This window comes from Anopheles ziemanni, chromosome 3 (assembly GCF_943734765.1).
Source record: "Anopheles ziemanni chromosome 3, idAnoZiCoDA_A2_x.2, whole genome shotgun sequence".
Taxonomy (NCBI): domain Eukaryota; kingdom Metazoa; phylum Arthropoda; class Insecta; order Diptera; family Culicidae; genus Anopheles; species Anopheles ziemanni.
The window spans coordinates 96049833-96077805 of record NC_080706.1 but is presented as its reverse complement, the minus strand read 5'-3'; the positions used below and the strand labels follow the sequence as shown (position 1 = coordinate 96077805).

Here is a 27973-nt window from a genome sequence, read left to right as displayed (position 1 = left end):
CAAAATGATGGAAGCTATGAAGTTGTATAAATTTGGTAACACCATCCCTAAAATAGCGCTTATCACAAATGCTGTACAGATTATTTACACTATTATTTCTTATTTAAATCCTCATTCAGTCTATCGAATAGAGAAAGTCAGTGTTCCTTATTTAGAAGCGCTGTCACCTCCTGCTGTTGCTCATGGAATGTGCTAGCAACGGCCATCTCCTGTATCTTTGCTGTTGACTCCGGCTCTGTTTTTACGTCTGTTTGCTTCCGGTAGTTCTCCAGGTAGAAGTTCATGAACAGAACGAAGAAAATGCTCGCGTTTCCCAGCAGCAGCAATGTGATGAATTTCGGGAAGGCACAGTCCGTCAACAAGGCGTTGATAGCGTGCCCGATGCAGATAACAAACTGAGCCTAATGAAAGTGGGAAGACATAGACGAGTAGGAATATAAGTCATAATCATTGTTAATTCAGTTTGAGAGTGCTTTCTTTACTAAACTTACTATCTGAATCTCGGTCATATATTTCTTCCACCACAGATACTTCTGATAGCGTGGTCCCATCGCGGAGAGCATGTAGTAGAAGTACATAAGTGTGTGGACAAGGTTGTTGATTATGTTGGGTAGCGTCGCATTACCACCTGCAAACAGAAATGAAACATAGTTTTCGAGTAGAGTATGCAAATAGATTTCCAACATCAGCACCAACTCTGGATGCCCTTTAACTCGATACTGGTATCACTGATGGTATTGCGTACATACCTGCCAGGAACTTGGTGAGGATCCAGGCTTCGATCGGGGTGAGCGAATGGTGGTATAGATGTAAGTAGGAAATTTGTGACTTTTTCTTACGCAAAACGAAGAAGATGGTGTCCGCAAACTCGGATAGCTTGGAAAGGTAGTAGATGTAGCACAAGTTAAACATCTGTCAGGAATAGAAAACGAACAATAAGAAATAAGTTTATCGCCCGAGGCTACCGTATGGTGGGTTTAGGTTCCTACCCTTCTGGAAAGATGATCGTCACTGTAGTCAACTGGTTGGCATGTTAAGCTGTATCCTCGGGCCCATCCCGCCATTAGGTGCTGGAATGAAGGATAAGCTTAGTAGGTTTACATCCAATGATCGTTGGGAATCATATTTTTTGCCAGTATTTACCTCGTAAAACATATACCCACTGAGGACGACCTGGAAAAGGTTGTAGTAGAAGAGGGTGTTGGTCAGCTGCATCGGTTTCCGGTCACGCATGTACGTCGGACCGATGATAAGCACCCAGACGAGATAGGTCAGTATCATCCCAAGCGTTGGCAGCGGATTGTCCATGAATGGGAGATGCTTCGCCCTCGGATCTAGCGGCAGAGTGGAAAAACGTAGGAAAAAATATTTTTGAATAATTTCGTCTTAAAGCAAGCCAAAATAAAACCTCCCATGGTCATTGCCGTCATAAACTTTTTCCTACCCCGCCAGCAAAAACGAGATTCTAGTCACCTTTCGGCCAGATGCGACCGCTGGTTCTGCGGGCGGCCAACCCAAATTAATATACAGTTTCGGTTGAATATACCGTTGCGAAATCACAACGACGACACACCGTTCGTTCGGTTGTTCGAGTAGTAGAATAACTCAAGTTTTTTGATTGAGTTATGTTTTTGTATGTTTTCAATGTCCAGGTCAGCCCAGGGTTGGCACCTAATTTAAAATTCTGCAAGCCCCCACAGAAGCTCGAATAGGCCTGTTCAAGGATCTAAAGTAGACCGGAGCGGAGACTTAGAAAGGCATGCATTGGCATTGGTTGTTTTTTCTCAGACCATATGATGGTTGACCGATGGTTTGTTTTTGATAATAGATCCATCGTCTTTTCGTTGCCGAATGAACCGTTAATGTCCTACATTTCTCAAATGCTTTTAAGAATGCTTCCAATTGGTGTTATTAAACGATTCTGCGCGGCGATAAGAGAAGCATGTATGTATAGGGACCTCAGTAGTATTTCAGAGGCCAATACTAAACCCGTTGAACACATGAAATTGTATTGCGGAATGAGAATGTAAATTATGAGCATTCCTTTAGTCGTTGCCAAAGGGTTTGGTTTCACGAAAACCTTGGCCTGTAGGGCCGCAGAGTATTTGTTGACTAGATGGAAAAGCAGATGTTGGAACTGAATTCAACAACGGTGCTTCGTTGCTACATGATGAACCCTATGAAGTCAAGTGTAGTGAGACAAACAAGCAAATTCACTAGATGTTGTCACGATCACTACGCTTGTAATTCGGTCTTGAAACAGAACATCGTGATCCGGTGTTGTTCCCTCCAAAAAGGTGTCCGAGTTGATCGACCTGACAACATTTCGCAATCATGCACCATGATAAATCGTTGCCACTTTGGTGTTCTCTTTTTTTCTTGCCGCTATTACTCAAGAGATCGTGAAAGAGGTTGTTAAGTTATGCCTCCTCAAATGACATAAATCTTTTCTTTCAGAGTGACGATTTTAATAGGGTCAAGCTCGAGGTTGACCAAAATTTCAAAGGCCACTCTTAACAGCAGTCGTTTAATGTAATACTTGAACTTGGAAAACCGTCTCCTCGTGTCCGAATGTACTACCGGGCCCTGAGGAGGACGATTAGCGTTCCGGTTGCCGATGCCGAAGGGCAATATGGGTATTATTATAGCTTATAGTGCCTCCTCCTAGTTGTTTAGTCGGGGCAATTACCGAACGGCAACATATCTTGTGTTCACTAAACCACCACCTTGGAAATCCGTTGTCTGGTGCGGCAGACAACGTAAGCGAAAAGCTTACCTTCTTTGTACAGTTTTTCTTACCTCCGATTAACTCCTCCACAAGATTCCAGTATCGGTCGAGCAGTCGTGTCCAGTTGCGATCGGTTTGGTATTCATCGATCGCCAGCTGCATCACATAATTTGATGCAAGTGTGAAATCGGTAAAATTGTCCTTTAAATCCATCCTTAGGAACTTGTTGGGCAAATTTCACTTGCTTGTTTTTGTGTATCACTTGTGTTCAGCTGCAAATTCACTAGATGGTCTAGATGGAGTTTTCTGCCAACGACCTTCTGACACAGTTAAAAATGGCAAACGCACTATGTCTTGTCAACCGCACCAGATCTGGGTCATCGCCATTCAGTTCTTGTTCGGTGAACCACTACCTTCTAAGTTCTCACACGTTCACATAATTCGCGACACCGTGAAACACGTACAGTGCAATTCCGTCACAATTCGAGGTAAATTATCCTAAAAAGAGATGTTTCTCATGGATACTAAAATCTTTTGCAAAGAAGCAGCTTGAAGAATTGATAAACTTAGGTTGGGTTGAGACCTCCCTTTCAGCTTTACCGTAAGTCACTTCTTGAACCGAACGAAGTCACCACCCGAACTGAACTGACCTGTAGCGTAGAATGCGTCGCAGGACAGCATTTTCCGAACGGATCCGCTTCAGTGTCGCGAAAAACCAACCGCACCAAGAGTGGTGTTAATTCCCACCCCTCTCGCAGCAGGGGGTCGCTCGCGCGAATCCGTAAAGTTGCGAACGCGGTCGCTTTTGGTGGTAAGGAACACAGAGGAAACAGCTACTTCCCCCCTTCGCGACAGCGTCGCCGTTCTTTTCCTCCTCCCCCTCTCTACTCCATCTTCTAAAGCGCTCTTGTACAGGACCCCACAATGCGGTGTGAGGTGTGTGAGCGTTTTCCCACTCCTCTCATACCGTTGCGTTGTTGATCTGACGAACGGTCGATCGTTTGATATCCTCCGCGGAAAAATCCCCTCCTTTCGCCTTGTTTTTTATTTGTCTCTTCTGTATGCAAGACCCTTGCTAGTGGAAGGAAGTTTTAACCCCCGTGTAAATCCTTCCCCACTCAAACATTTATTCATGCGAGCGAGAAGATGACGATGCTGTTCGGTAGCATATTTGCCATAGAGACGAATCGTCAACAAACGGTTCCTTGGCCAAATGCGGCACCAAGGAGAGGAGGACGGTATGGACGACGGATTTAAATCCGAACACATAAAGGTGCCCTTGGGTTAAATGGCTTCGTCGGAAAGGAAGCCTACCATCGTAGTACCACTGAAGCGATGCACTTACTTCTTTTAGTTAGAACTCTAGTAGCTTAAACCAGCACTAGCAGTACATTTGGTTGCAAGCAGTAGCACTCAGAAGTGCATCTGGTAGAACGATCTCGCGGAGATCGGGAGATGCAAACCAGGGTGTTGGAGAAGAACCTCCCCCCCGGTGGGCGCAGTATAACCAGTTCCTTTTCGCGGTTAACCACCCAAAGTATCGGAACGGTGGTTTGCGACCAGATGAGAGGTGCATGTGTGTGTTTTTGTAGGTTTTTTTTAAGATTGATGGGGGCGCCAGCCATTTTCTACTCAAGCATTGGGTGAGGTTTTGCAATCAATCCGCTGCAGAAGACACCAAATGGAGAAGGATTATTTTGTGGAAGCCTTTTTCCTACTGCTTCGAATGTGTACTACTTTTGACAGAACATAAATGTAAATAGTATACTAAGGGTTCGTCACTTAGAGTCTTTCGTTTAAGAGTTTTTTTTTATCATTCTGCTGATGAGAAACTTCAATACTCAACGTGTTATTCAGCCCTTTAATTACCGTGAAACGCAAAATAATGATAAATAGATCCAAAGAACGTCCTAAATGAACTCCCAATGGTTTATGTTGGCCAGATGCATCGGGGGGGAGGTCGCCTTCAGAAAAAGGTGGGAGGTTTTCTCAAGAACGATTGCTTCACCAGCCAACTGCCAATTGACACCGAATTCCTCCGCTCAGTGTAAAGTGTGTCCAGTCGTTTGGTTTGGAACTGGTTGCAGCACTTTGGCGCTTGACGACCACTAGACCTCCGAAGAACCACTATGCTACACCCATTCTATGTGCTACCTCAAGTTTCCTTCTTGAGGGCATATATCCCCTCTACAGGTATTTCAAAGATTGTTTCCGCAATAGATACCGAAAAAGGGAACGAGAGCGGGGTTCGGTCGTCGATAAAGTGTATCGATGTTGTACCGATACTACACGCCACCGTTCCGTTTATGTCATTCAAGAAAATGGTTGCTTTTACTCCACTTCCTTTTTCGTGTTTTGGGCGAGTTTTCGTAATCCTTCTGGTTGGTTGGTGCATAGGAAGGAAGCAACCACTTGGGAAGATTAATGAGCCAATGTTTTAGTCACCTCCGACGAGACCGCACACACATGTGGTTTTCACCTAATGGAGTTCAATTGCTCTAAATCCCTTCTTCGTCAAGGTCGCTAGTTACGCGAACCTAAGAAAAAAGAGTCGCAATTACCATGGTGTAAAAGCCAGCAGCAGCAGCACCAGAACCAACCGAGCATTAGTCGCCAGCCGCGTCGCCAATGTCTCTCGGGGTGCCGTCGCCGTTGCACTTTTGTCGGTCAACGGCGGAAAACTTGTTTGATTTTCGCGCGACTTTTAACGTTCAAGTTCTCTGTCTGCCGCGGGTGGGTTTAAACGTAGAAGTTCACCCGGACGAACCGTTTCGTACGGCGACTTCTTTATCTGCTTCTCCGATGGAAGGGGGGAGCGGCCAGCGGCGGCGGAGAAAAGTGGCCGGAGCTCGCTAGGGCTCGTGAGTTTTTCGTGACTGGACCGTACACCAGCAGCATTCCCGCGTTCGTAGGCAGGCTTCTTGTTTGGTGTGGTGTTTTTTTTTCCTTTTCCAGTTTCTGGTTCTTGTGCGAACGCAGAGACACACTGCGCGCGCGCGGTCTAACCTTTGCGCTCGGGATGGAAAACGGTGGAATTGAAATATGGCATGTTGCAACATGTGCGGCGGAACCTCTCTCACTCCCTTTCGGCTCTGGCGGAGAAGAAAACGAGTCTCCAGCGAGTGTTTTTAAACGTGGCCGTTTGTGGCAAGTGGTAGTCCTCGGCGCAATGCACCGATTTGGAACCGTTCACTTAGAGAATTCCCGCGACTCTACTAAGACAAGGCCCAAGCTCTAATCGCTCTGCGTCTGCGGCAACGCAGGCTAGGCAGGTTAGGTCGTTGGTGGTTCTGGTTGGGGTGGAATCCTAGAGGCCCTCCAAGGTCGGACCGATGCAAAACTACCTTCGGTGAGAGGTTCAACGATCCGGTGATAACTCGCTGGTGAATACTCTCCCTGCTGGTATCGGTATGTGATTATGTCGCGATCGCGAATGAATTGGCGGTAGATTGCGTCGCCGTAAACGACGGTTCAATGACTCGAAGATTGAAGACTTGTCCGGAGAACACAAGAAGCGCGCGGCGGGGCCCTTTGGCGTGAAATGGTGGGCGTTCTCGTGCGATCACTTTCGAAACCCGACCCCCTCGTCCAGAGCTGATGATAGTTGGATTGATCTCGATCGTCGATCACGATCCTTAGGTCGGTCGGTCGATTATGATGCTGTTTTAAATAATTTACCCAACTTCAGCCGAAGTGTTCTGACCGGTTGCTTTAGGTGGAAGGTCGTGGCTTGGGTTTAGGTGATTGTTGAAAATCTGTTGGTTAATAATTTAACACGCCATTCAAGTGAACGAACGATCGGAACGCGGAGTGATTTATCAAACTCAAAACCCTAAGGAAACGGCACTGATAATCAAGTGCGCAACACCATTACCACCCCAATCGGGGGTGGTTCCTGGTTCATCGGATCAAGTGCGCTTTAAACACAGTTCATTGAAGTTGGAGGTAGCGGATGGAACCATCCCCCCGCCTTCCGATGGTACTTACAATCCGTTCCGTTCTCGGGGTTCAAATTGGTTCCACTTGTGTTGGCAATCTTGAAGCTTGAACGGATCTGACCGACAGTGGAGCACTTGCTGGGGGGATACTTTTCAGTAATTTTCTACAGCCATTCACAACTGGATCGTTACTGATCGAGATCTGCCTGCGCGCGGAGGTGCAGCGAAGGCGGTGATAAACCGAACCGAACAAATTCGTCTTGGAGAGGAGAGTGGAACCTCCGTTCCGAGAACCCAGAAGCTGGTGGTGTTTTAGTTTCGCCAGTAGAGAACAGTATCTTTGACGCAATGGAAGTGGTCCAGCGGATTCTTTTACACCATCGTTGAATTGCACTGGTTCCTTTCCTCTGGAGCTTTGTCGTTGTTCAAGCCGTGGATTGTTAAGTGACTAATGTGCCATTTTGTTCGATTACCGTTCAGTTTAAGGTGTTTGGTTCGCGGGAGGAGGCGGATCGGTGTATCGCAACTTTTATGATGTATCGGTATCGGAAATTGATGAACAGTAATCGCGATTGAGGTGCAACATGTTTTGAAACTAATCTCTGCTCGATCCCCACGTTCGGGGTCTCATGGTAGAACGATTCTGGGTGGATTGATTGCTGCATCGTGCGAAAAAAGCCAATCTCGTAGACGATCAATCACGTTGGAGAGAGAGGATGTTAGCAACATGGTTTAATGAAAAGCATAACATCCGTTTCGCCATAGAAGACCATCATCACAAGTCGACGAGTGAAGCTAGTGATATTTAATGTATGGCCATTTCCTGAAAATCGAATGCCCCCGTTTCTTCTAGAACTAATGGAACTAAAGGGCGCGGCGGCGTTGGTTGCTAGATATACCACACGACGAACTCGGATTACATTCTGTGCCTACAGTTTCCTTGTCGCTCAATTCATCATGCTCGTCGAAGCGAGGAACGAACACCACGTGGAAATTGAAATCGTAACGGCACCCGCCTTGTGCGGCCTTTTTCTTTGACGCCGATTTTTCCGCCACTGGTTTTACGTTCGCGCGTCCTTCGGCTGTGTGTTAATTCTGAGGACGCAGATTTATACGGAGATAATGAAAATGCATTCATTTCGGCGTAGAATTAGTCCGTCTGCTTCTCGCCGCAGCGGGTTTTCACCTCTGCTCGAATGTTCTGTTCGATTTTAAACGCTTTAGCGGTGGCGCCTTTTTTTCATTGAGCCCCCCGCGACTGTCTGTCTGGCGGGCAGACGAGGAAGGAACGGGCGATTCGATCTTACACGGTCGTGGGTTTTTGCTGAGACACCACCGAAAGCAAATCGACTTCTCTTTTCTATCAACTCTATGATTAAAATTGTTATACAAACTACGACATTGGGCTCGATCGAAAAACATCATCCAGGCTAACGAAGCATGACTATACAAGTCGCTCATTTCGTATTTCGATTAAAGGCGGAAGATTTTAGGATGTCTGGGCTGGCTCGACAGGTGGCAATGGATGCGTGCTTTAGTTACAAATCTATAGCTACAAGTAAAAGGCTCAATAGGAACGGACATGAGTCTCCATAGCAACGAAAAGTCTTTCGGTTTTAAGCAACCCCGTGCCAGGATTACTTTTTCGTTGCTATGGCACTGCATGGTTTTCTAGGGATTTATGAAAGCAGCATGCCATACGAGAAGATCCACATTGTTGATTAATCGAAAGGAAATCATTGTCGATTTGCGAATCACATTGTTAAAGTTTTGTTTTTCATCGTCTTCACTCCGGCTGACCGTGAAACTCCGTGGAACGGGCGCGTTCGCTCTATTTTGTTCCGAATGAGAAAATGATTAATTATTGTTCATGTTTTGTTGAATTTTTTGTCCCCTTTTTTCTGCACCCGACGGCGCTTAGTTTACAGTTACTAGCAGTGTGAAGGAAGCCCACCTTTGTGGTGATGATGATCGGATGCGTGCATGGCCTTCTGTATGAAATGGTGATTTGTATCATACCATGATAGCGCAGAGTTGCTAGAGTACAAAGTTTGCCAGGGTTAACATTCCGTTTGGATGTAGACTTCACGTTTTAAGGCTGCTCGGAAGGTTAGGGACGAAATCAATCTTTGCTTATCCCTGGTGGCCTTTGTGTTGGTTTGCTGCTAAATGTTAATCATAGGTCCATCCATTCAAACCCCTATTTGGAATGTTATCTTTAAACTAAAATATGCTTCAACTGAAACATACTAATATCGTTAATATTATTCATACTTTCGACAGTAACCAAGCGATTGCCGATTATCTTGGAAGCAATGGATACACAGACGCACTGGAAGCATTCCGGAAGGAGGCGGACATGCCGAACGAAATCGAGCGCAAGTATGGTGGGTTGCTTGAGAAAAAGTGGACCTCCGTCATCCGGCTGCAGAAGAAGGTGATGGAGTTGGAGGCGAAGTTGTCCGAGGCGGAGAAGGAAGTGATCGAGGGTGCACCAACGAAGGCAAAGCGCACACCGAGCGACTGGATTCCGCGGCCGCCGGAAAAGTTTGCGCTCGCCGGACACCGGGCCACAGTGACCCGCGTCGTGTTTCATCCCGTATTCAGTATGATGGTGTCGGCGTCCGAGGACGCTACAATAAAGGTGTGGGACTTTGAGACGGGCGAATACGAGCGCACACTGAAGGGTCACACCGACTCGGTACAGGATCTTGCATTTGACTCACAAGGAAAGCTTCTCGGTAAGAAACCATCCATCAACACAGCAAGCCAGCGAAAGCGCAGTGTGTGCGGCATTAATACAACTGACATGTTTTCTTCCCCCACAGCCTCCTGTAGCTCAGATTTATCGATCAAGCTGTGGGATTTCCAGCAGACTTACGAGTGCGTGAAGACAATGCACGGACACGACCACAACGTATCGTCGGTATCGTTCGTGCCGGCAGGTGACTTTTTGCTGTCAGCGTCCCGTGACAAAACGATCAAGATGTGGGAGGTGGCCACCGGGTATTGCGTCAAAACGTTCACCGGCCACCGGGAGTGGGTACGCATGGTGCGAGTTAATGTGGACGGTTCGTTGATGGCATCATGCTCGAACGATCACTCAGTCCGCATTTGGCAGACGAATTCAAAGGAATGCAAGGTATGGACAAATCATTAATGTTGTAATGTTAAGTACTAAAACTATTTGGCTAATGCATGCCTTTTTTCAACGCAGGCGGAGCTAAGAGAACACGAAAATACGGTAGAATGTATCGCCTGGGCTCCGGAATCGGCAGCAGCGGCAATAAATGAGGCAGCCGGAGCAGACAACAAGAAAGGCGCACATCAGGGCCCATTCCTGGCATCGGGATCACGAGATAAAACCATAAGGGTAGGTAAAGTGTAATGCGTAAGAAAAGATTCGTCTGATACTGATCGAATTGTTTCTTTGATGTTTCACTTAGATTTGGGACGTCAGCTCCGGACTGTGCCTATTTACGCTGGCCGGCCACGACAATTGGGTGCGTGGTATCGTGTTCCATCCCGGGGGCAAGTACATGGTTTCAGCAAGCGATGACAAAACGCTACGCATCTGGGATCTACGCAACAAGCGTTGCATGAAAACGCTCTATGCTCACTCACATTTCTGTACATCATTGGGTAGGCTTTTGAATCGATTAATCCTTATCTATGACCTTTTGGCATTCATATGTCTCGTTTCATTGCAGATATGCATAAATCCCATCCTTACGTCATATCCGGCAGTGTGGACACGACGGTCAAAGTGTGGGAATGTCGCTAAGTCAGCCTCAGCGGGCAGTCTCCGGCATCTTGTGGCAGCTTGGTTTGTTGTGGGTGTAGTGCGCACGCGGCCCAATAACGCCCCCTTTTTATGTTCGCTCTTCGACAAAGCAAGGCAAGACAATAGCGCGGGAGATGGCGTGACCACCCTCCTCTCGGTCAATATCAACTATGTTCGATGATGGACAAGTTGGATGAGATTAGGTGAAGGGATGTATGTTGAGAGGATAATGTTGTGTTCTTGCATATAACGGCAGGTGAATAAGAAAAGGATGTTTCAGGAGAGAGGGATCTTTTTAGTTCGATATATTAGTTCATTTTCATTTTCACATTTTACTCAAAATGATCCTACAGAGTTGAAAACAAAAAGTCGACGGAGAGAATCGACAAAGGTGTGTGGAATGTTACTAATTTTCCTATCGGGGGCGCGATATTGAACGTGGAATTTCTGGGTCCGCTGATTGATGAACTTTTGTCCCAATATGTTTGCAGTTTGTTACTCAACCTAAAATTCATACAAAACCTTATGCTAATGGACTCACACGTAGGAGTACACAAAACACACATACACATAAATACAATATAATTATTAGCAACATAGATTTACCATATGCGACGATGGGTTAAAATTTCTGAAAGAGGCAATTGTGAAACGTTAAAAACGAGGAACATCTGAAGGCGAGAAAGTGAGTGAAATGTGAAAGAAGCAGAGCCATTGCAAAAATAGTGCAGATTATATGATAGAATTTACATCTTTTCCACTTTCACTCCTCGTAGGAACAGCATAAGAAAAGCGAGCGAAACGTGATCCACAAGAGCTGAAACAGCCCAGTAACAGAAGAAGGTAGGATGGAAACGAAAAAAAATGATAAGAGGATAGAGTTGTGTTGATAAAACGGAATTTTGTCGATCATTTGGTGTGTGTGTGTGTGGAAAAGGCGAATGGCAGATATTACATAACAATATTCTTACAATTAAAGCTATCGAAAACAGTCTAAATCGATCGAAACTTGTAAATCGTATCGAGGAGTGCAACATCAGATAATGAAGGGAATTTTGTGAAAATGGAATCGATTAGTGAGCGTGCGACACGCTAAGTCAAATTGAAACTGTGCCACCCCGCTAAATAACCGCAAGTGCTCCGCTACCCCAAAAACGAATACCATCTTCGTGAACCGACCACCTCTGGTTTGACCGCTCATCGATTCTTCTCCGTCAATGGTAAAAAGTGCGAGGATATTGTGTACACAGTCAGTCGGTGAAAATGTTCGCGTGTTGTGCATTGTTTTACATGATGGACCTGTACGGATATTTTGAGCCATGAAAATTGTCCCTTTCGGCTGAACAAATCCCCCCTTTCTCCCAGTAAGGCATTACTGATTGCCGCTTGACAAAGATGCGTGGATGGTAGAGTATCATATGCCACGAATAAATTCCTTACAACAGCTTTTGCGTATTGAAATTGTACAAACAATTCGTTGCTTATGCACATAAAGTATAGTTGTCAAAAACTTTAAAGGACAGTGGTTACCGTAATCTAATATTTTGCTTACGTGTTTTGTCCTCAAACGCTTCAGTGAATTTAACGAAACAGAGTAACGTTAGAGAGAAAAAACCAAACACCAAACGTGTAAAGTGTACGTGTTTCATTTCACTTCTGTTTGGTAGACATTTTAGTTTTCGTTTTTTACTGGAAAGAATGCTATTTCTATTTATAAATCAATCCGAATTGTCGAGCCTTAAAGGACCATATAAAACTTCTTGTTCTGTTAACGTGTCCTTAGAAGTCTAGTAATGAAACATGTGAACTAATGACCTAAAAAAAAGATCCCTCCCTCCATGAGCGATTCCCCGGGAGGAGGACTTTGATCATCATCTCGGTGCTCATCTATGAATGAATTGCTTGTTTTGTCAAGATGCTGTTTGTACATAGTGCGAATAGTAGAAATAGTTAGTATGTTTTAATGTGGACATGATCCAATTGGTTAGGATAAGGTAGAATAACGTTGCACCGAGTCCTCTCGTTCCGGGCTTCTACAAAATGTCATCCTTATAGACTAACGGAAGGAGCCTGTTGGAAAGGAACAAATCGACTACGAATATACACAGACAACCAAACAGTCCATAATGTAAATACTTTGTTACAGCACAAGCATAACACTGAACTGCATACACCATCTCCAAAGCGCATCCCCACGGTGAACCTCAAGATCGACAGTAGCTCGTTAGAACATCTTAACGTGGATGCTGCTGCACTATGGATGATTGAGCTAAAACAACGGAGCAAGAACATACAAAAACTTGGCGAAGTTGGATATATCCCCATCTGGTCAAATCTTTGGGACTGGGGCTAGGAATCCCAGGCGCGCTGTTGTGGGAGTAGGATGCATGCGGGAATGTGCGAGTGTGTGCAATTGTTTCATTCTATTTAAATTATTAAACTATTTCTTATGCCCCAATTAACATACCCCTACACCATTACGAAGCAACTGCAAAACAATTAATCGAATGATGGAGATACGCGAACATAGCAGCAAACAAATAACAGTTAAAACTGCTAAAACTACTATTATTATTACCTATTATAACTACTACGAAATATTGCCACCGTTGCAAACTACTTCTAGGAGCAACGACACTCAAGTGTGTTAAATCAGGATGTTGCAAGACCCTGAAAAGATTAGGCAAGAACGCTCAATACCAGCATAAAACAGTGTAATAGATGTGTTCGAAAACACAGTTGTTGCCTGGAATAGAAGAATAAAAAAAAGGCAAATTATCTTCCTCTTACGTGTGGTTAAGATACGACAAAGATCGGTTAACTTTCGGAGGATATTTGCAAAGAATGAAAGTGTTGGTTGGAAGATTAAATGCGTCGGAGTTTGTTGTCTTCTGAAAGCGTAGGCAACGGACATGATTTGGTTTTATTTGCCTGCGGTAAATAGAATTTATAATCACCAACGACGAAACTGGAAAACATCTTTTCTAGCTTTTAAAAGTGAGTTGCTAATGAATTGACTTGAATTCGAGCAAAAGAAGAAAAGCAAGAGAGTAGGGAAAAGAACAGAGGAAAATGATATGTTGGAAATGAAGTGGACAGCAAAGAAAAACAAACTGTGCGTTATGTGAAAGCAAATGAAACGGGATTATAATTTGAAGGAAATATATATTAATACATTGACAGTGAACGTAAGATGAGAGTGCAAATATATTTAAAGTTTTATTATTTTCTTTTTCACACTTTTGGTTTCTTTTTATTTCGTGCAGAATGATGATATTATCAATCGAAAGCGTTTCAAAATAGCGCGTGTACAAGGGAAGAATCAGATCGATACTTTATTTTATTTTCACTCGACTTCAGCGTAGTCTTGACACTGTTTGTTTAGTGGTAAAGGGAGGTTTAGGTTAGCCCTTTAGAGGGAGGAACTAAAAGCAGACAAGGGATAGGATATGCTAATGCTTGTTGCTTAAGTTAAAATATTGGAATAAGAAATACAACAAACTGCTCCTGAAAAACACCGTATCAAGAAACTGTGGAATCCTGATAAGCGTTACAGTTAAAATGTTTTATTTAGAAATCATTTCAATGTTGATGTTCACAGTATTTTCCTACTATTGGGGAAAATTCGTTTTCCCGGCATTAGAACAAGAATCGCCTTTTTCATCCTATCGAAAGAATTTGGCTGTTTCCATACTTTCTCTAGAATGTTTAGGCTTTCACAATGGACTATTTTCTTAAGATCTCAGCATGCCGACTGTTTGTACGAATTCAATTTCGATTTGGAGATTGGTTTGCATCGTCTTTCTTACATACTTCTGGCGTCTTTGATGGGGTTTCAGCATCTTGGTGACTTGGTTCGTCATCGCCACTGTTCTGTTTGGTTTCCTTTACTTGCTCTACTGACTCTTGCCGCGATTCTGCATCGCCCCCTTCATTATCGTCGTTTGTCCCATCCGCCGCATCTTCACTTTCTGATGAAGATGAAGGTTCTTCGGATTGGGTCAGTTTTGGTTTTTTGTTGCCATTTGCCTTTTGCTTAGCTTTCTTTTTCAATCGTTTCGCTCGCTTTTTCGCCGTGCGCTCTTCCGCCAGTTGCTTATTTTGCTCCAGCTTCTCCTGGAATGCATCATCTAGCTGCTCGGCGCGGCTTTTCTCCTGTATTTGCTTCTGGCGAGCATATTCCTTGCGTCGCAGATGGCGGTACACATGAAACTCTCCGGAACCTGCACCGGCACTAGAGCCCATAACATTGCGGACAAACGAGGGAATAGCATTAGAAAAATCACGGTTCTTTGCAGGTCCTGGTATGATCACTGGTTTGTCCTAAAAGTAAAGAAAATAGTTGGTCAACGATCTCGGATTGTTTGGGTCAAGAGGATTGCCGACTTTCTTACCGGGTTCTTCATGAGCTTCTCCAACTTTGCTCTTTGTACATCTGCTGCATTGCGAACAACAAATTTTTTCTTCTCGACTTCTTTGCCCGATGGTTTGACTTCGTTGCGTATCTCCATGGTTTGGGATGGATTATTGATCACCGCGAAAATACTGCAAATATTCTGTTCCGTAGCTGTTTGTTTACATACCGAGGAAAATATCTGCTTATCCAGCGATTGCGTTTGACAGCAGTTTTGAAACAATCGTGTTTTCTCGTTCCCACTATGAGTAACTACCACGGTCTCTTTCTCGTGATGTCATGTGAAGCAGCATGCCGTTGACAGTTCGATTTTCTGTTCCTGAGCGAAAGGGTGTGCTGCTCGTAGTGTGCCTTTGCATCGGTCCGGTACGGAACGTGGACGGTACGTCGGAAAAGCCGGATACTTACTTCCTTAGTGGACTGCAGACTGGACTCTTGTGTTCCTGTGGCCTCGTCGAATGTTAGTAGTGTGCTCTGGTGTGTAGAAAGTACGACGGAGTCCATTAAACCGAACGTGGTGCTCAACGGGAAAATAGTGTGATTTTGCGAAAAACAGGCGGCAGCAGGTGCGGACGAGAGTGCAAATGGCTCTGGAAACCGAAAATGTGCAATCTACTGCCGGGAGTGTAGAAGTTTCAGTAGGCTTAGACGGAAGTGCCTCAACAACATCGACCGGTGCTGGAGCGGAGACCGCTGGGAAAAAGAAAGGTTAGCTTCGACTTTACGCAAGCTGTCGTAACTGGCAATTTTTCAGAAGCCTCAAATAGTTCGAGGACTATTAAACTATGTTTATTATGTTCTTAGTTGAACAGTTCGTCGATGCCGGTAGATAAGTTTCCAAACGCATGGTAAACCGCGTGCACGAAGAAAAACTTAGTTTCACTCAGCGTAGTCATATAATCAGTTACGTAATTACATGGGCTCCATCTGACGGACGGAGAGAAGCAACTCGCGGCCGCCGATTCAACGGCTACAAAGCAGTAGTAGACGGCCGTCTGTCTCTGCCTTTCGAATGCAATATGCTGGAGGAAGTCCTCATGCTCTTCTGGAAGTTTATGTGCTAATCATCTGTCCTTCAAGGCGCCATGCGCCGGAATGACATTCTGTCGTTTTGCAACTAGGATATTGATCGTTCCGGATATAGTTCTATAAGTAAAGAATTGAACAAAATTACTAAAAACTACGCAACGCTCTGAATTATTGGGCAAAGATTAACGGCAGGAGCATACAAACGCGGTTTGCAAGACAAACTAGCATAGAAACGACAATGAGAGAAGATCGCGCATCTCACGGTTCCACAGCAGGAGAGCGCAAACCCCAAAAGTGAGAGAAAACATAAAACAAAACATAAGTTTAAGAATAACGAGTTTATTTTCCTGTAACAGAACTATAACATATTCGCAGCACAGTTTTCTTTTTTAGCAAAAACAGACGAATCTGCTTGATGTACGAAGAATGATGCAATACTTAGTCGTGTCGGAAAAGAGTTCGCGGAGCCGGCAAAGCAAGAGATTTATGAAGAATGCGGAATCAGCATAAACTAGAAAACAACACCTCGTGCAGTGGGGGATGCGATCATAACCATGTGACTGCAGGCAGGATTTTTCACCTTCCGGAGAGCTTCGGTTAATTTCTCTCACGGGGTGGTGTTGTAATGTGCTGGCATGCTGGCCCATGCTGTCAACGGTGCTTGCACCCCACAGGCTGTCGAATTATCTCCCGTGGCAATATTGTCACAAATTTAAACATAGGTTAGACCGGCCTCGTAAACGATGTAGGTCTTTCAAGCGAGGAAGTTGAATCGTTGAAGCTTAGCTAACAGATACATTGCGAAAGGGAAATGTAAATAAAAGTGATAAGTTACGGGCCGGCTTTTAAAAGTTTTGACCGGCTGGAACACTCGTTATCGCTTGATTAAGCTACCATGGGCAACAACTGATTATAGAGGAGCGACGATGAGTTACACATTGATTTAAACGCAAAACACGTATTAATGTTTTATTTTACTTCATAACAACGATTTGTATTCCATTCTTTTTGTAGGCAGGCAAGAAATACAACCAGCCTTTGCCGAAGACGAGTCATTGCGTTGGGAACTTTGACCCTGTTTCTGACGACATTTTTCAAGTGGTAATGATAATTTTATCTACCAACAAACCCGGTTCACGAGAAGTAAGATGAAGGGTCTAACTGTGTCCCCCCAGGAGCAACGGTAGTGTGTTCCTTATCAGCTTTAAACGATCCAGCGTACGATGGGTACGGAAATGAAGTCTAGTAAGATGATGAATGTGTAATGCACGGAACAAATAGAGCAGAAGGCCAAATTGACAACCATCACAGTCCGGTGAGAAGTGGCGTTGTCATGGTGCATGTGCGATAGGCGCTACCCCGCTGGTTGTGTGTGAAGATGGTCCCCATGTGGCAACAGATTCAACTAGGGCACATGTCTGAACGCTATCAACTCAACCGCCACTTGCTTCTTGAGTGGCCACTGTCGGGGGCCTATGCTCAGGTTAAACTCCGCCCCGGAAAGGGTTTGAAGTAGGATGTTATGACATCCAAATCCATCACATCTGCAAACAACTATTTACCCAGACTTGCATTCTTTGCTTTATTTCTTCCAAAGACATAATTTTGTTCGAAAAAGGTACAAAAGTGCATCGGAAGACAGTTCATCCGGACGATGCACTCAGGTCGTTGCATTTGCATTTGCAATCAACCGTCTACATGTCTTAAGATTTCGCCGTCTCGTCTTCTGTTTGTCTTGGAGGCGACATGTCAAGCAAAGATTCCTGTGTGCTGAAAGCGCCGTCAGTACATTAACCATTGTGTACTCTCTTTTCGTGTACTTCCTACCTAGAAAGGGATGCCGATGGTAAACCTTAAAGGTCGCCAACAACTCTTAAAATAAAGACGTTGTCTCACAATTTTGCATGATAATATTTCAAAATTCAGTTGAATATGTTGGAAGCTCTGTTTTGCTATTTTAGCTATTCTACACATAACACAGAACCACAGAAAAAGGGACGTTTTTGTGTGATCTATTTCAAGTGACATGGTGCCAACGAGGATTATTTTTTAAGATAGAAGACTCCCAAGCCGTCAATGCATGTCCCAGAATAGCTTAAAAGGACGGGTATATCCAAAAATAAACTGTCTCTATTCTACCCATACGTACAGTCGTCTTCCTAATATGGGATTCCCGAACTAGTATGGCATAGAAAGTGGCTTTGTCTATCAGACTCTCCAAGCTAGTTTACTAGCAAAATTGTATATTATTCAAAACAATTACCTTTTCGTGGGTTGCACTTATTTGTAGTCCATGTAGCTCCAATTGAGAAAGGCGCCACAAGGTGTGATTGCCATGCAAATGACTTCTATGCTTTGTGAAAGCGTTTATTATGTATAAAAACATTCCTTCTCTAAAGAAAGTTAAAGCGTCAACAGATGAAATATTTGAATTGTGAAGCGGTAAGACAATCAATCTAATTTATGGTTCAGCGAATGCTAAACACGGGTTTGAATTAGATGAAAACTGGCCTATGCTTAAAGTTCAAGGTCTGCTCCCAATGCACGCACCGATGGCAGTATTCACGGATGCAGCTTGGGTTCGGCTGCCCATGAAAGAATTTGAATGAATCCAATGAAACGCGGCACTGCACATGATGCATCTAAACGGCGGTAATGACGGAGATGATAAAATGTTGCCTTTCGTGAGTTGAACGAAGATGGAATGAAAAGTACACTCAGATGGCTTTGCGTTCGTTCATTGTACACCGATTTTCGGTGGACCTATTTTTATCCCATCATCAGCCAAAGCCAACTTTGTTCCTTGGCATCGTGTGACGAAAATCTTGTTGGAACGGTAACTGTCTGCTTTACAGCGCGGCGTCGAATGGTGATCACTACCGTGTTACGTAAGAGTTGTAGTACATTTAAATCTGTTGATCGTTCGATGACTTGGCGGATGATTTGTGAACTGTAACTATAACTGTCATATACAGTTGGAATTTAAAAATAGTAAAATCATTTAAAAAATGATCAAATTTTCAAGATTTTTAATGCTGATTATTTTCGATCTTCTTTTGTAGGAAATTCCAAGAACAGAAAACACAATGGAAAAGCCAAATCGCCACCGGTGGCGAACGGTCATGCAGGAGAGAATGGACTGAATGGTCACATCAGTGCGGACGAATCGGAACCTGCCTCGACCGCGACGAATGGGGTCGACGGAGGTAAAGCAAATGCCGGTGTGGCAGGTGGTGGGGGAGGTTCAAACAGCAACGAAAGTGGTGATGATGGTGGCAAAGGTGCTTCCAGCGCGGAGGACGAAATGTTGAAGTTGATGCAGGAAACCGGCTTTACGGTGCAGATATTGTCCCCGGGCGTGGAATCGCTCTCGATCCAGGTATCGAGTATGGAGCTGGTGCAGGAAATTCATCAGCTGCTGATGGACCGCGAGGACACATGCCACCGAACTTGTTTTTCGCTGCAGCTCGACGGCGTTACGTTGGATAATTTTGCCGAGCTGAAGAACATCGAGGGCCTGAAGGAGGGCTCCGTGATTAGAGTGGTGGAGGAGCCGTACACAATGCGTGAGGCACGCATTCACGTGCGCCACGTGCGCGACCTGTTGAAATCGCTTGATCCGGCCGACGCGTACAATGGAGTCGACTGCAGTTCGTTGACCTTCCTGAACACGATCACCGCCGGGGATATTATGGAGAAGAAGAAGCTGCGCCAGGATAGTGTCGATTGTACGCCGCCGGACTTTATCATGCCCGGTGCGAAGGAACGTCCACTGTTGCCGTTGCAACCGGGGACGGGGAAAAAGGGAACGCCGCAGCCACTAAAGGTGCTCACGACATCGGCCTGGAATCCGCCGCCCGGGCCTCGAAAACTGCACGGAGATTTGATGTACTTGTACGTGGTGACGATGGAGGATACACGATTCCACATTTCCGCGTGCCCTCGCGGGTTCTACGTGAACCAGTCGACGGACGATGCGTTTGATCCGCGGCCGGCCAATCCCTGCTACCTTTCGCACTCACTGATCGACTTGTTGACGCAGATTTCGCCCACCTTCCGGCGTTGCTTCGCGCAGATGCAAAAGAAGCGCACCCAGCGGCATCCGTTCGAGCGCGTAACAACGCCCTACCAGGTGTACACGTGGACGGCTCCGGCCCTAGAGCACACCATCGATGCCATCCGTGCCGAGGACACGTTCTCATCGAAACTCGGCTACGAAGAGCACATCCCTGGGCAGACGCGTGACTGGAACGAGGAGCTGCAGACGACCCGGGAGCTCCCACGGGCGACCCTTCCGGAGCGTTTGTTGCGCGAGCGGGCAATCTTCAAGGTGCACAGTGATTTTGTGACGGCGGCAACGCGCGGCGCCATGGCCGTGATCGATGGCAATGTGATGGCAATCAACCCGGGCGAGGACGCCAAGATGCAGATGTTCATCTGGAACAATATTTTCTTCTCGCTCGGCTTTGACGTGCGTGACCACTACAAGGAGCTAGGCGGGGATGCGGCCGCCTTCGTTGCACCACGCAACGATTTGCACGGTGTGCGCGTGTACAGTGCGGTCGACGTGGAGGGCCTCTACACGCTCGGGACGGTCGTTATCGACTACCGTGGATACCGCGTGACGGCGCAATCGATCATTCCGGGCATCCTCGAGCGCGAGCAGGAACAGTCGGTTGTGTACGGATCGATCGATTTCGGCAAGACGGTGCTATCGCATCCAAAGTATCTCGAGCTGCTAAACAGCGCCGGAAAGCATCTGAAAATTCTGCCCCACAGCGTGCTGAACGACAAGGAAGAACCGATCGAGCTGTGCTCGTCGGTGGAGTGCAAGGGTATCATCGGTAACGATGGCCGGCATTACATCCTCGACCTGTTGCGCACCTTCCCGCCGGATGTAAATTTCCTGCCCCTACCGGACGCTGAGGAAGCGATCGGTAAGGAGAGCCAATCGATGGGTTTCCCGATCGAGCATCGGCACAAGCTGTGCTGCTTGCGCCAGGAATTGCTGGAGGCGTTCGTTGAGAACCGCTACCTGATGTTCATGAAGCATGCGGCGCTACAGTTACAGCAGTGCGTGAAGAAGAAGCAGGATCAAAAGGCACAAGCTGCCCAAGCGGCTGCCGCTGCAGCAGCGGTAAAGTCTTCCGAGGAAAAGAAATCCCCAGAACCGGAGGGTGGTGAGAAAGCGCCACAAACCGCCGAAGCGGCGGATTCGTCAGAGAAAAAGGAGGAACCGGTGAAATCGGGTGAGAAAGCACCCGCGAAACCATCGACTGTGCCTACGGTTATCCCGAAAGCGGACAGTGATGAGGCGAAGAAACTCGTCGAATCGTTGATTTCTAGCGAAGAAAAGAACGAAAGCAAGGAACTGTTGAAGCGCGCTTGCGAAGCAGTCGGTTCGCTGAAGGAGTACGAGTTCGATGTCCGCTTCAATCCCGACGTTTACTCGCCCGGTATCCGGCACGTTGATGAGCCAGCCGGTGCCAATTCGCTGCGCAAGCAGAAGCAGCTGGTGAAGGATGCGGCCGAGTTCCTGGTGAAGCATCAGATTCCGAGCTTCGTGCACGAATGCCTGGACCATTCGTCGGCGCCGATGGATGGAGTGACGCTCACCGAGTCGCTGCACAGTCGCGGCATTAACGTGCGCTATCTGGGCAAGGTGGTTGACTTGCTGGCCAAGATCCGGCAGCTGGAATATTTGCACACGATCGCCGTGTCGGAGCTGATTGTCCGCGCGGCGAAGCATATCTTCATCACGTACTTGCAGCAAACGGACATGATGAGCATGGCGGCCGCCATAAGCCATTTTCTGAACTGTTTCCTCACCGTTTCCACCAACGGATATACCTCCGGATCTGGAAATGGTGCACTGGACGAATTCGGTTCGAAGTACGGCGGCAAGAAGCAGGGCAAGGTGAACAGGCGAGGTGGGAAGGGAGGAATTGGAGTGGGCGGTGGAAGGGCCATTTTCCAGGCGCCCCTGGCCGACAATAACGAGTGGCAATCGCTCACATCGAAGGTGCTGTGGGGTCAGATTCGGCAGGAGTTGAAATCATACTGGGGCTATGACCTGGTGGTCCCCTCGACGGATGGCAAATCCAGTGGCAGCGGACAGCAAGTGATCGAGTCGATTGAACCGCTGATCGGTGCTTTCAAGCTGCAGAAGATCAGTGTTCTGCGTGCGTTCTGCCTCAAGGTAGGCGTCCAGATTATGCTGCAGGAGTACAACTTCGAGCAGAAGAACAAACCGACCTTCACCGATGCGGACATTGTGAACGTGTTCCCGGTGGTGAAGCACATCAACCCGAGGGCCACGGATGCGTACAACTTCTACACGACGGGACAAACGAAGATCCAGCAGGGCTATTTCCAGGACGGGTACGGTTTGATCAGCGAGGCACTGAACTTGCTAAACAACGTGTACGGCGCGATGCATCCGGAGAACGCCCAGTGCCTGCGCATGTTGGCCCGTCTCAGCTACATCATGGGTGACCCTCAGGAGGCTTTGGCCATTCAGCAGCGTGCCGTGTTGATGAGCGAACGAGTAAACGGTATCGATCATCCGTACACAATTTCGGAATATGTAAGAAATTAGCATGGAAAATGGTGTGCTGCAGAGGCGCTTAGAGTAACGAACTTCTTCTTTTTTTCACAGGCTCACCTTGCATTATACTGTTTCGCCAACAGTCAAATCAGTACCGCACTGAAGTTGCTGTATCGTGCCCGATATCTGGCCACGATCGTATGTGGTGAGAATCATCCCGACATCGCTCTGATGGATGTAAGTTAACAACATGATTATTCCGCGATCGAAAAACATTCGTTTGTATTTTCCTGTGTTTCTTGTTTGCAGAGCAACATCAGCTTGATTCTGCACGCTGTCGGTGAATATGAGCTGTCGCTTCGCTTCCTGGAGCATGCCCTCACCCTCAACATCCGCTACTATGGCGAAAAGTCGCTTAAGGTAGCCGTCAGCTACCATCTGGTGGCACGAACACAAAGCTGTATGGGTGACTTCCGGTCAGCACTAGTGAACGAAAAGGAAACATATGCCATATACAAGCAGCAGGTAAGTGGAGAGCATATTTCCTCGCGCAGGATGGGAATCTTATGGTTTTCTGCTTCATTTGTTTCAGCTTGGAGAAACGCACGAAAAGACACAAGAATCGTCCGAATGCCTTCGTCACCTGACGCAGCAGGCCGTCGTGTTGCAGAAGAAGATGATATGTGCCAACGGGAAGCTGCTGAGCACTGGGCTTCCTCCGATTCACATTCAACCACCGTCGATGGGCTCGGTGCTAGATATGCTGAACGCAATTAACGGCATAATTTTCGTACAAATTAGGTAGGTTGGCAGCGTACATAACGCCGTACCACAAGAACGTTCTATTGACACGTGTTTCTCATGTTTGATTTCAGTTCCAAAGAAATTGCCAACTTCAAAAGTGAAATCGAAAAGCGACAAAAGGAGGCAGGCCAAAGCCAGCAGCCAGCTCCTTCATCGCCGTCGACGGTACAGGCAAACCAGGAGGAGGTCGATCAAATGTTGATGGAAACGATGCAGAAAACTGCCGCCGGTATTCCGTTCGAAGAGCAGCAGCTAGGGGAGGAGCAGAATAAGAAGGAACCGGTTGCCTCGAAGGCCACCGAGCCGACATCTTCGAGCTGAAACAACATTCACCTAGCTACCGTTCCCTTGATCATTACGGTTTGTGTAAGCACCACCTAATTGTTGGAAGGATTTTTCAACCGCGTCGGAAAAGTTAGGAGCATCATTTACCATGGTTCAGAATATGCCCTTCCCAATGTTCTACTGCACACTACGTATTTGAACTCTTTTTTGTCCGCTTCCCTTCATTTACCCACCCTGAAAGCATAATCACATTCAACCCTGCCTATCTTACATGAACGAACCGGCCTTCGTTTATCTCATTGACGTGAATAACTGTTTTCGCGGACGAGTTTTCAGCGCAAACATCTATGAATTAATCGTAAATCCTCCTCATTTCCTTAGTTTTTCTCTTTGTCAGGTAGCATTTAGTGAATGTAGAATAGGTTTTTGTTTGTAGTTGCTGTGTGACTCACCGTAATCAGTGCATCATTATCCGGTAGCCACAGCTGCTTTTGCTCTTTACATAGGTATAGGTTTCGTGGTGGTTTCCATACCGCGGTTCACGTTCGTTTCTTCATTCCTTCCTTAGGAAGCACAAGCTGCAATGCTGTTGAAAATTACCACTTGCCACAAGGAATTGAAACAAAAGCACACACAAAACGGTAAATAAAAAACAACCCAGTGGAGCGTAGCTTACATTTCGTTTTGTTTGTTTAGACAAATTTGGTTTATTAAAGTTCCTCACAAATGCCAAGCATGAGCTGCAAACACGTGTCCAAGAATGGGTGGACTAATGCTAATCGAAGCCAAGTAAAACTGATCGAACTTACAAGATACCCCAGGAAGTCAACAGAGAACTCTAAAAACGCGCACCGTTGGTGGCCCAGAAATTTAACAATTAGTTCGTGAGTTTTCGCTCTAGTCAAACCTTGTGACCAAAAATGAACGCAACCAAACCCCTACCATTTTCGCTTGGAATAACCACATGCCACAACCCGACTTAAGGAGAATCAACACCGAGAGTAATGTTGTTCTAAACATCACAAAATGCACCGCAAATCACAACATAATACACCCCACCATAAACCGCATAATAGATCTTAGTTATAAAAGCAATAAGTAGTCAAAAGCGCATAAACTTATCGCAATAAGGGACGTGTTGTGTCACGAAAGTGTTCCGAGGAGTTTAGCTAGGCTTTTTGTGATTAATCGTCGAAATGCATACATTTGGTTGGCGAACCAGGAGTTAAAACAGTGCGGTGGCGTCGAACATGATCCCCTTGGGAGAAGCAATCAATAATATTTTAACTCTCATCTTGACGTTTTCAGTTTTTGGTATATTAGGAATAGGCTTAACCAAAAGGACCGGGAAAGTGGGGGAGAGGGGGCTAGTAGGCAGTCATCTAGTACATAACACAATCCACCATTTTATTCAGTGAACAAACTAGAGACGACAAAACAGGAATAGAATGAAGCGTCCACGAAAAACACTAGAGAGATGCGAAAAAATTAACCATCATTGAATCGTAAATAGCAATAACATCTCGAGCATATGTAACATTTGTTGGCCAAATGGAGAGACGTTCGGGAGGAGTCCTAGAGTAGTAACGGTCTAATCAAGAAAAGATCTTTTCGGAATAATATCAACAAGTGTTGTGACGAATAGTCAACCACACCCCGAGATCTACCTCCATGGGGAGCAGAATGATTAAAGCAAAGCAGGCAGCTTTTCTTCCTAGTGTTTTTTTTTCGGGAAGGAGGACGAATCCTAATCAAGACGAAGAACGATTGAACAAAGCGAATAACAAAAACAATAAACTTATCAAAGTAGAGTACGAAGAGTTTATGACCGAATGGAAACGTAAACCTGATGACAATTTTATTTCATTTGCAGAAACATCCAAGGGAAGAGGTTGGTGTTCAAGTCGAATTTTTATCATGCGAATAAATCTTCAAAACGTGGTAGTAATTTGTTAATTTTCTAGCGGTCATTTTGAAAAGATTGAAGGGAAGATGTAAACAGCGCAACTGTGTTCATCAGCATTGGTGCAACGGTGATACAATTTAGATGGGATCCTCGGATCCGGAACATTCAAATCACATGTTCAAGCAGTTTCTTTGGTGAAAAACTAATTGATCTTTTTAATTGATTGCGATATTTGACTAGCGCCAAACGGCCACTGTTGCGTCGAATTATTTCGATTTCAAATTGGTTGTCAAAGGACGATTTGACATTAATGTGAACGGTTGGTAGACGCAACGGGAAACGAGGGGAACTGTTTGACAGCACGCTGTCTTTGATGGCGAAACAGTAAACACTCGTAAACAAAGGCGACACAAACACGAATTGCAAATAATTTGCGTGAAATTGAAGTCGACGATCGCAAATGGTGCCTGGGAAAAGGTTGCGTTTAAAAAACGACGTAGAAGTGTAGAAAGTAACGATGCCAGTCGATATTAACCGGCTAACGGACGGGTGGCTGGAGTTGGAGAGCGACCCCGGATTGTTTACGTTGCTGTTGGAGGATTTCGGTGTGAAAGGAGTGCAGGTGGAGGAGATCTACGACTTGCAGAAGAACCTCGAGGGCCAAGTGTACGGGTTTATCTTTCTTTTTCGCTGGATCGAAGAAAGACGTGCCCGGCGCAAGATCGTCGAAACGACGGACATTTATGTGAAGGATGAGGATGCGGTGAACAACATATTCTTCGCTCAGCAGGTTGTACCGAACAGCTGCGCGACGCACGCCCTGCTCTCGGTGCTGCTGAACTGTTTCGACATCGATCTCGGAACTACGCTTAGCCGATTGAAGATGCACACCAAAGGAATGAGCCCGGAGAACAAGGGTTGGGCCATCGGGAACACACCCGAGTTGGCATGTGCGCACAACTCACATGCGATGCCTCAGGCGCGACGGAGAATGGATCGTAATTCCGGCGTCAGTACGGGAAGGTTCACCGGAGAAGCATTCCATTTCGTCTCGTTTGTTCCAATCGATGGTCATCTGTTCGAGCTGGATGGACTAAAACCTTTCCCGATGGATCACGGACCATGGGGAGAGAAGGAAGCCTGGACGGACAAGTTTCGACGGGTGATGTCGGATCGGCTTGGCATCACGACCGGCGAGCAGGACATCCGGTTCAATCTGATGGCGGTCGTGCCGGATAGGCGCATTGCTATCACTCACAAACTGAAAATGCTTCGCACGAATCAAACCATCGTTTCGGCCGCGTTGGAAAAGCTGTTGAAATCGGAAAAAAGAGAATCCGCATCGACAAGCCGTGCCCAGGCAGTAGCGTCGGGAAAGGAAACCGGAATCGTCGTCAAAAAGGAACCAGAATCATCTCCTGTTAAGCTATCCTCGGAATACTCCGAGCTGCTTGCGATTAAAGAGGAAAAGCAGCCAGAATTTCAACCGTCTTCGCCTTCAGTTTCCGTTGCGAAGGATCTGGAATCCTTCGTTTCCATGAACAATTCATCCGATTCGGTGGAAATCATTGGCGAGTCGCAGATTAAACAGGAACAAGATCCACCACCCTCACCGCCCTCTTCCTTCATGGGAGCCGGTACTTTCTCGCCGAAGGATCTCCTATCGCTACTGAAGAATCTCGAGTCGGAGATAAAGATAACCGAGCAGCATTTATGCGACGAGAACGAAAAGCGTGAACGTTTCAAATTGGACGATTGCAGACGGACGCACAACTACGACGAGTTTATCTGCACGTTTCTTTCGATGCTGGCTCATCAGGGCGTGCTGGCGGAGCTGGTATCGCAGGATCTCATCGCGAACAGAAAACCCAGTCTGGGTGGAGTGCAGAATAGCGCCAGCAGGGCAATTTCACGTAGCTATAAGAAAAATGCAGCCACTAATGGATCGTCGCCGAAAACACCCGGAGCCAAACGGCGCCGTGGAAGGGCAAAGTGTCGCAAACGGAAATGAGAGATCGCTATGACTTTGTTTTAATTTCATTATCTTTTTACCCATAGACATTTCCATGTATCTTGTTTGCCCTCATAATTTGGGGCATCAGGAATATTTTGAAATCAATAAATTCGTAGTGTAACTCAATGCAAGCAAAGCAGGATAAATGAAGCGTTTTTCATGCGTGTTGGGATTTTTAAAGTTCCGGCTCAAAGAACGACGCTAGGTGCAAGACCTAGTGTTCAACACTTCGTCGCTTAAAGACCAGAGTATCTAGTTATTTTCAGGTACAATCATTCAAAGCTACCTATAATTCCTATTTTCATTTCGTCACACCGAGGCAATCTTTTTATGGACCATGATTGGAATTTTCGGTATGTAAAAATGGTCCACGAATCACCTCTTTTATTGTTTAAAGTGATTTTTTCAACGAAAAATTCAAACAAAAACCGTCGATTGACATATAGGGCATAACTACATACCTTGTTAAATATATGCGCCTTGGCCACGCCTCAGTTGCGACATGTAGATTCCGTCAAATTAAT

General features: G+C 46.0%; 5 protein-coding genes across 7 annotated transcripts in view; 3 read left to right on the top strand and 2 right to left on the bottom strand.

Moving 5' to 3' along the window:
- Window positions 1-10796, top strand: part of LOC131289731 (lissencephaly-1 homolog) — a 34137-nt gene extending 23341 nt beyond the window's left edge. For both annotated transcript variants that reach the window (XM_058319036.1, XM_058319037.1), the window contains exons 3-7: window positions 8950-9407; window positions 9495-9808; window positions 9884-10039; window positions 10113-10308; window positions 10377-10796. In XM_058319036.1, the coding sequence (XP_058175019.1) occupies window positions 8950-9407; window positions 9495-9808; window positions 9884-10039; window positions 10113-10308; window positions 10377-10450 (1198 nt within the window). In that variant the 3' untranslated portion in view covers window positions 10451-10796. The remainder of the gene's footprint in view (window positions 1-8949; window positions 9408-9494; window positions 9809-9883; window positions 10040-10112; window positions 10309-10376) is intronic.
- Window positions 138-2941, bottom strand: LOC131288859 (elongation of very long chain fatty acids protein AAEL008004-like). The gene is made up of 6 exons (XM_058318039.1): window positions 2800-2941; window positions 1144-1334; window positions 990-1070; window positions 750-912; window positions 492-628; window positions 138-401 (listed from the first exon to the last, which is right to left on the bottom strand). Exons 1-6 carry the CDS (start codon window positions 2939-2941, stop codon window positions 138-140), a joined length of 978 nt encoding a protein of 325 aa, XP_058174022.1.
- A 3422-nt stretch (window positions 10797-14218) lies between the features above and the next one.
- On the bottom strand, window positions 14219-15058 carry LOC131285942 (PRKR-interacting protein 1 homolog). The gene is made up of 2 exons (XM_058314796.1): window positions 14845-15058; window positions 14219-14773 (listed from the first exon to the last, which is right to left on the bottom strand). The coding sequence occupies exons 1-2, from the start codon at window positions 14959-14961 to the stop codon at window positions 14219-14221; spliced, it is 672 nt and encodes a 223-aa protein (XP_058170779.1). The 5' UTR covers window positions 14962-15058.
- Window positions 15059-15236: 178 nt separating this feature from the next.
- Window positions 15237-24737, top strand: LOC131289726 (clustered mitochondria protein homolog). Its single transcript, XM_058319029.1, has 6 exons — window positions 15237-15572; window positions 18956-22479; window positions 22552-22677; window positions 22750-22965; window positions 23033-23241; window positions 23316-24737. The coding sequence occupies exons 1-6, from the start codon at window positions 15449-15451 to the stop codon at window positions 23563-23565; spliced, it is 4449 nt and encodes a 1482-aa protein (XP_058175012.1). The 5' UTR covers window positions 15237-15448; the 3' UTR covers window positions 23566-24737.
- A 1098-nt stretch (window positions 24738-25835) lies between these two features.
- On the top strand, window positions 25836-27559 carry LOC131289729 (ubiquitin carboxyl-terminal hydrolase calypso). 2 transcript variants are annotated; one of them, XM_058319034.1, is made up of 2 exons: window positions 25836-26787; window positions 27034-27559. In XM_058319034.1, the coding sequence occupies exons 1-2, from the start codon at window positions 25953-25955 to the stop codon at window positions 27444-27446; spliced, it is 1248 nt and encodes a 415-aa protein (XP_058175017.1). In that variant the 5' UTR covers window positions 25836-25952; the 3' UTR covers window positions 27447-27559. The 2 variants fall into 2 exon arrangements, with proteins under 2 accessions (XP_058175017.1, XP_058175016.1); XM_058319033.1 differs by having other exon boundaries at window positions 25836-27559.
- Window positions 27560-27973: the final 414 nt, after the last annotated feature.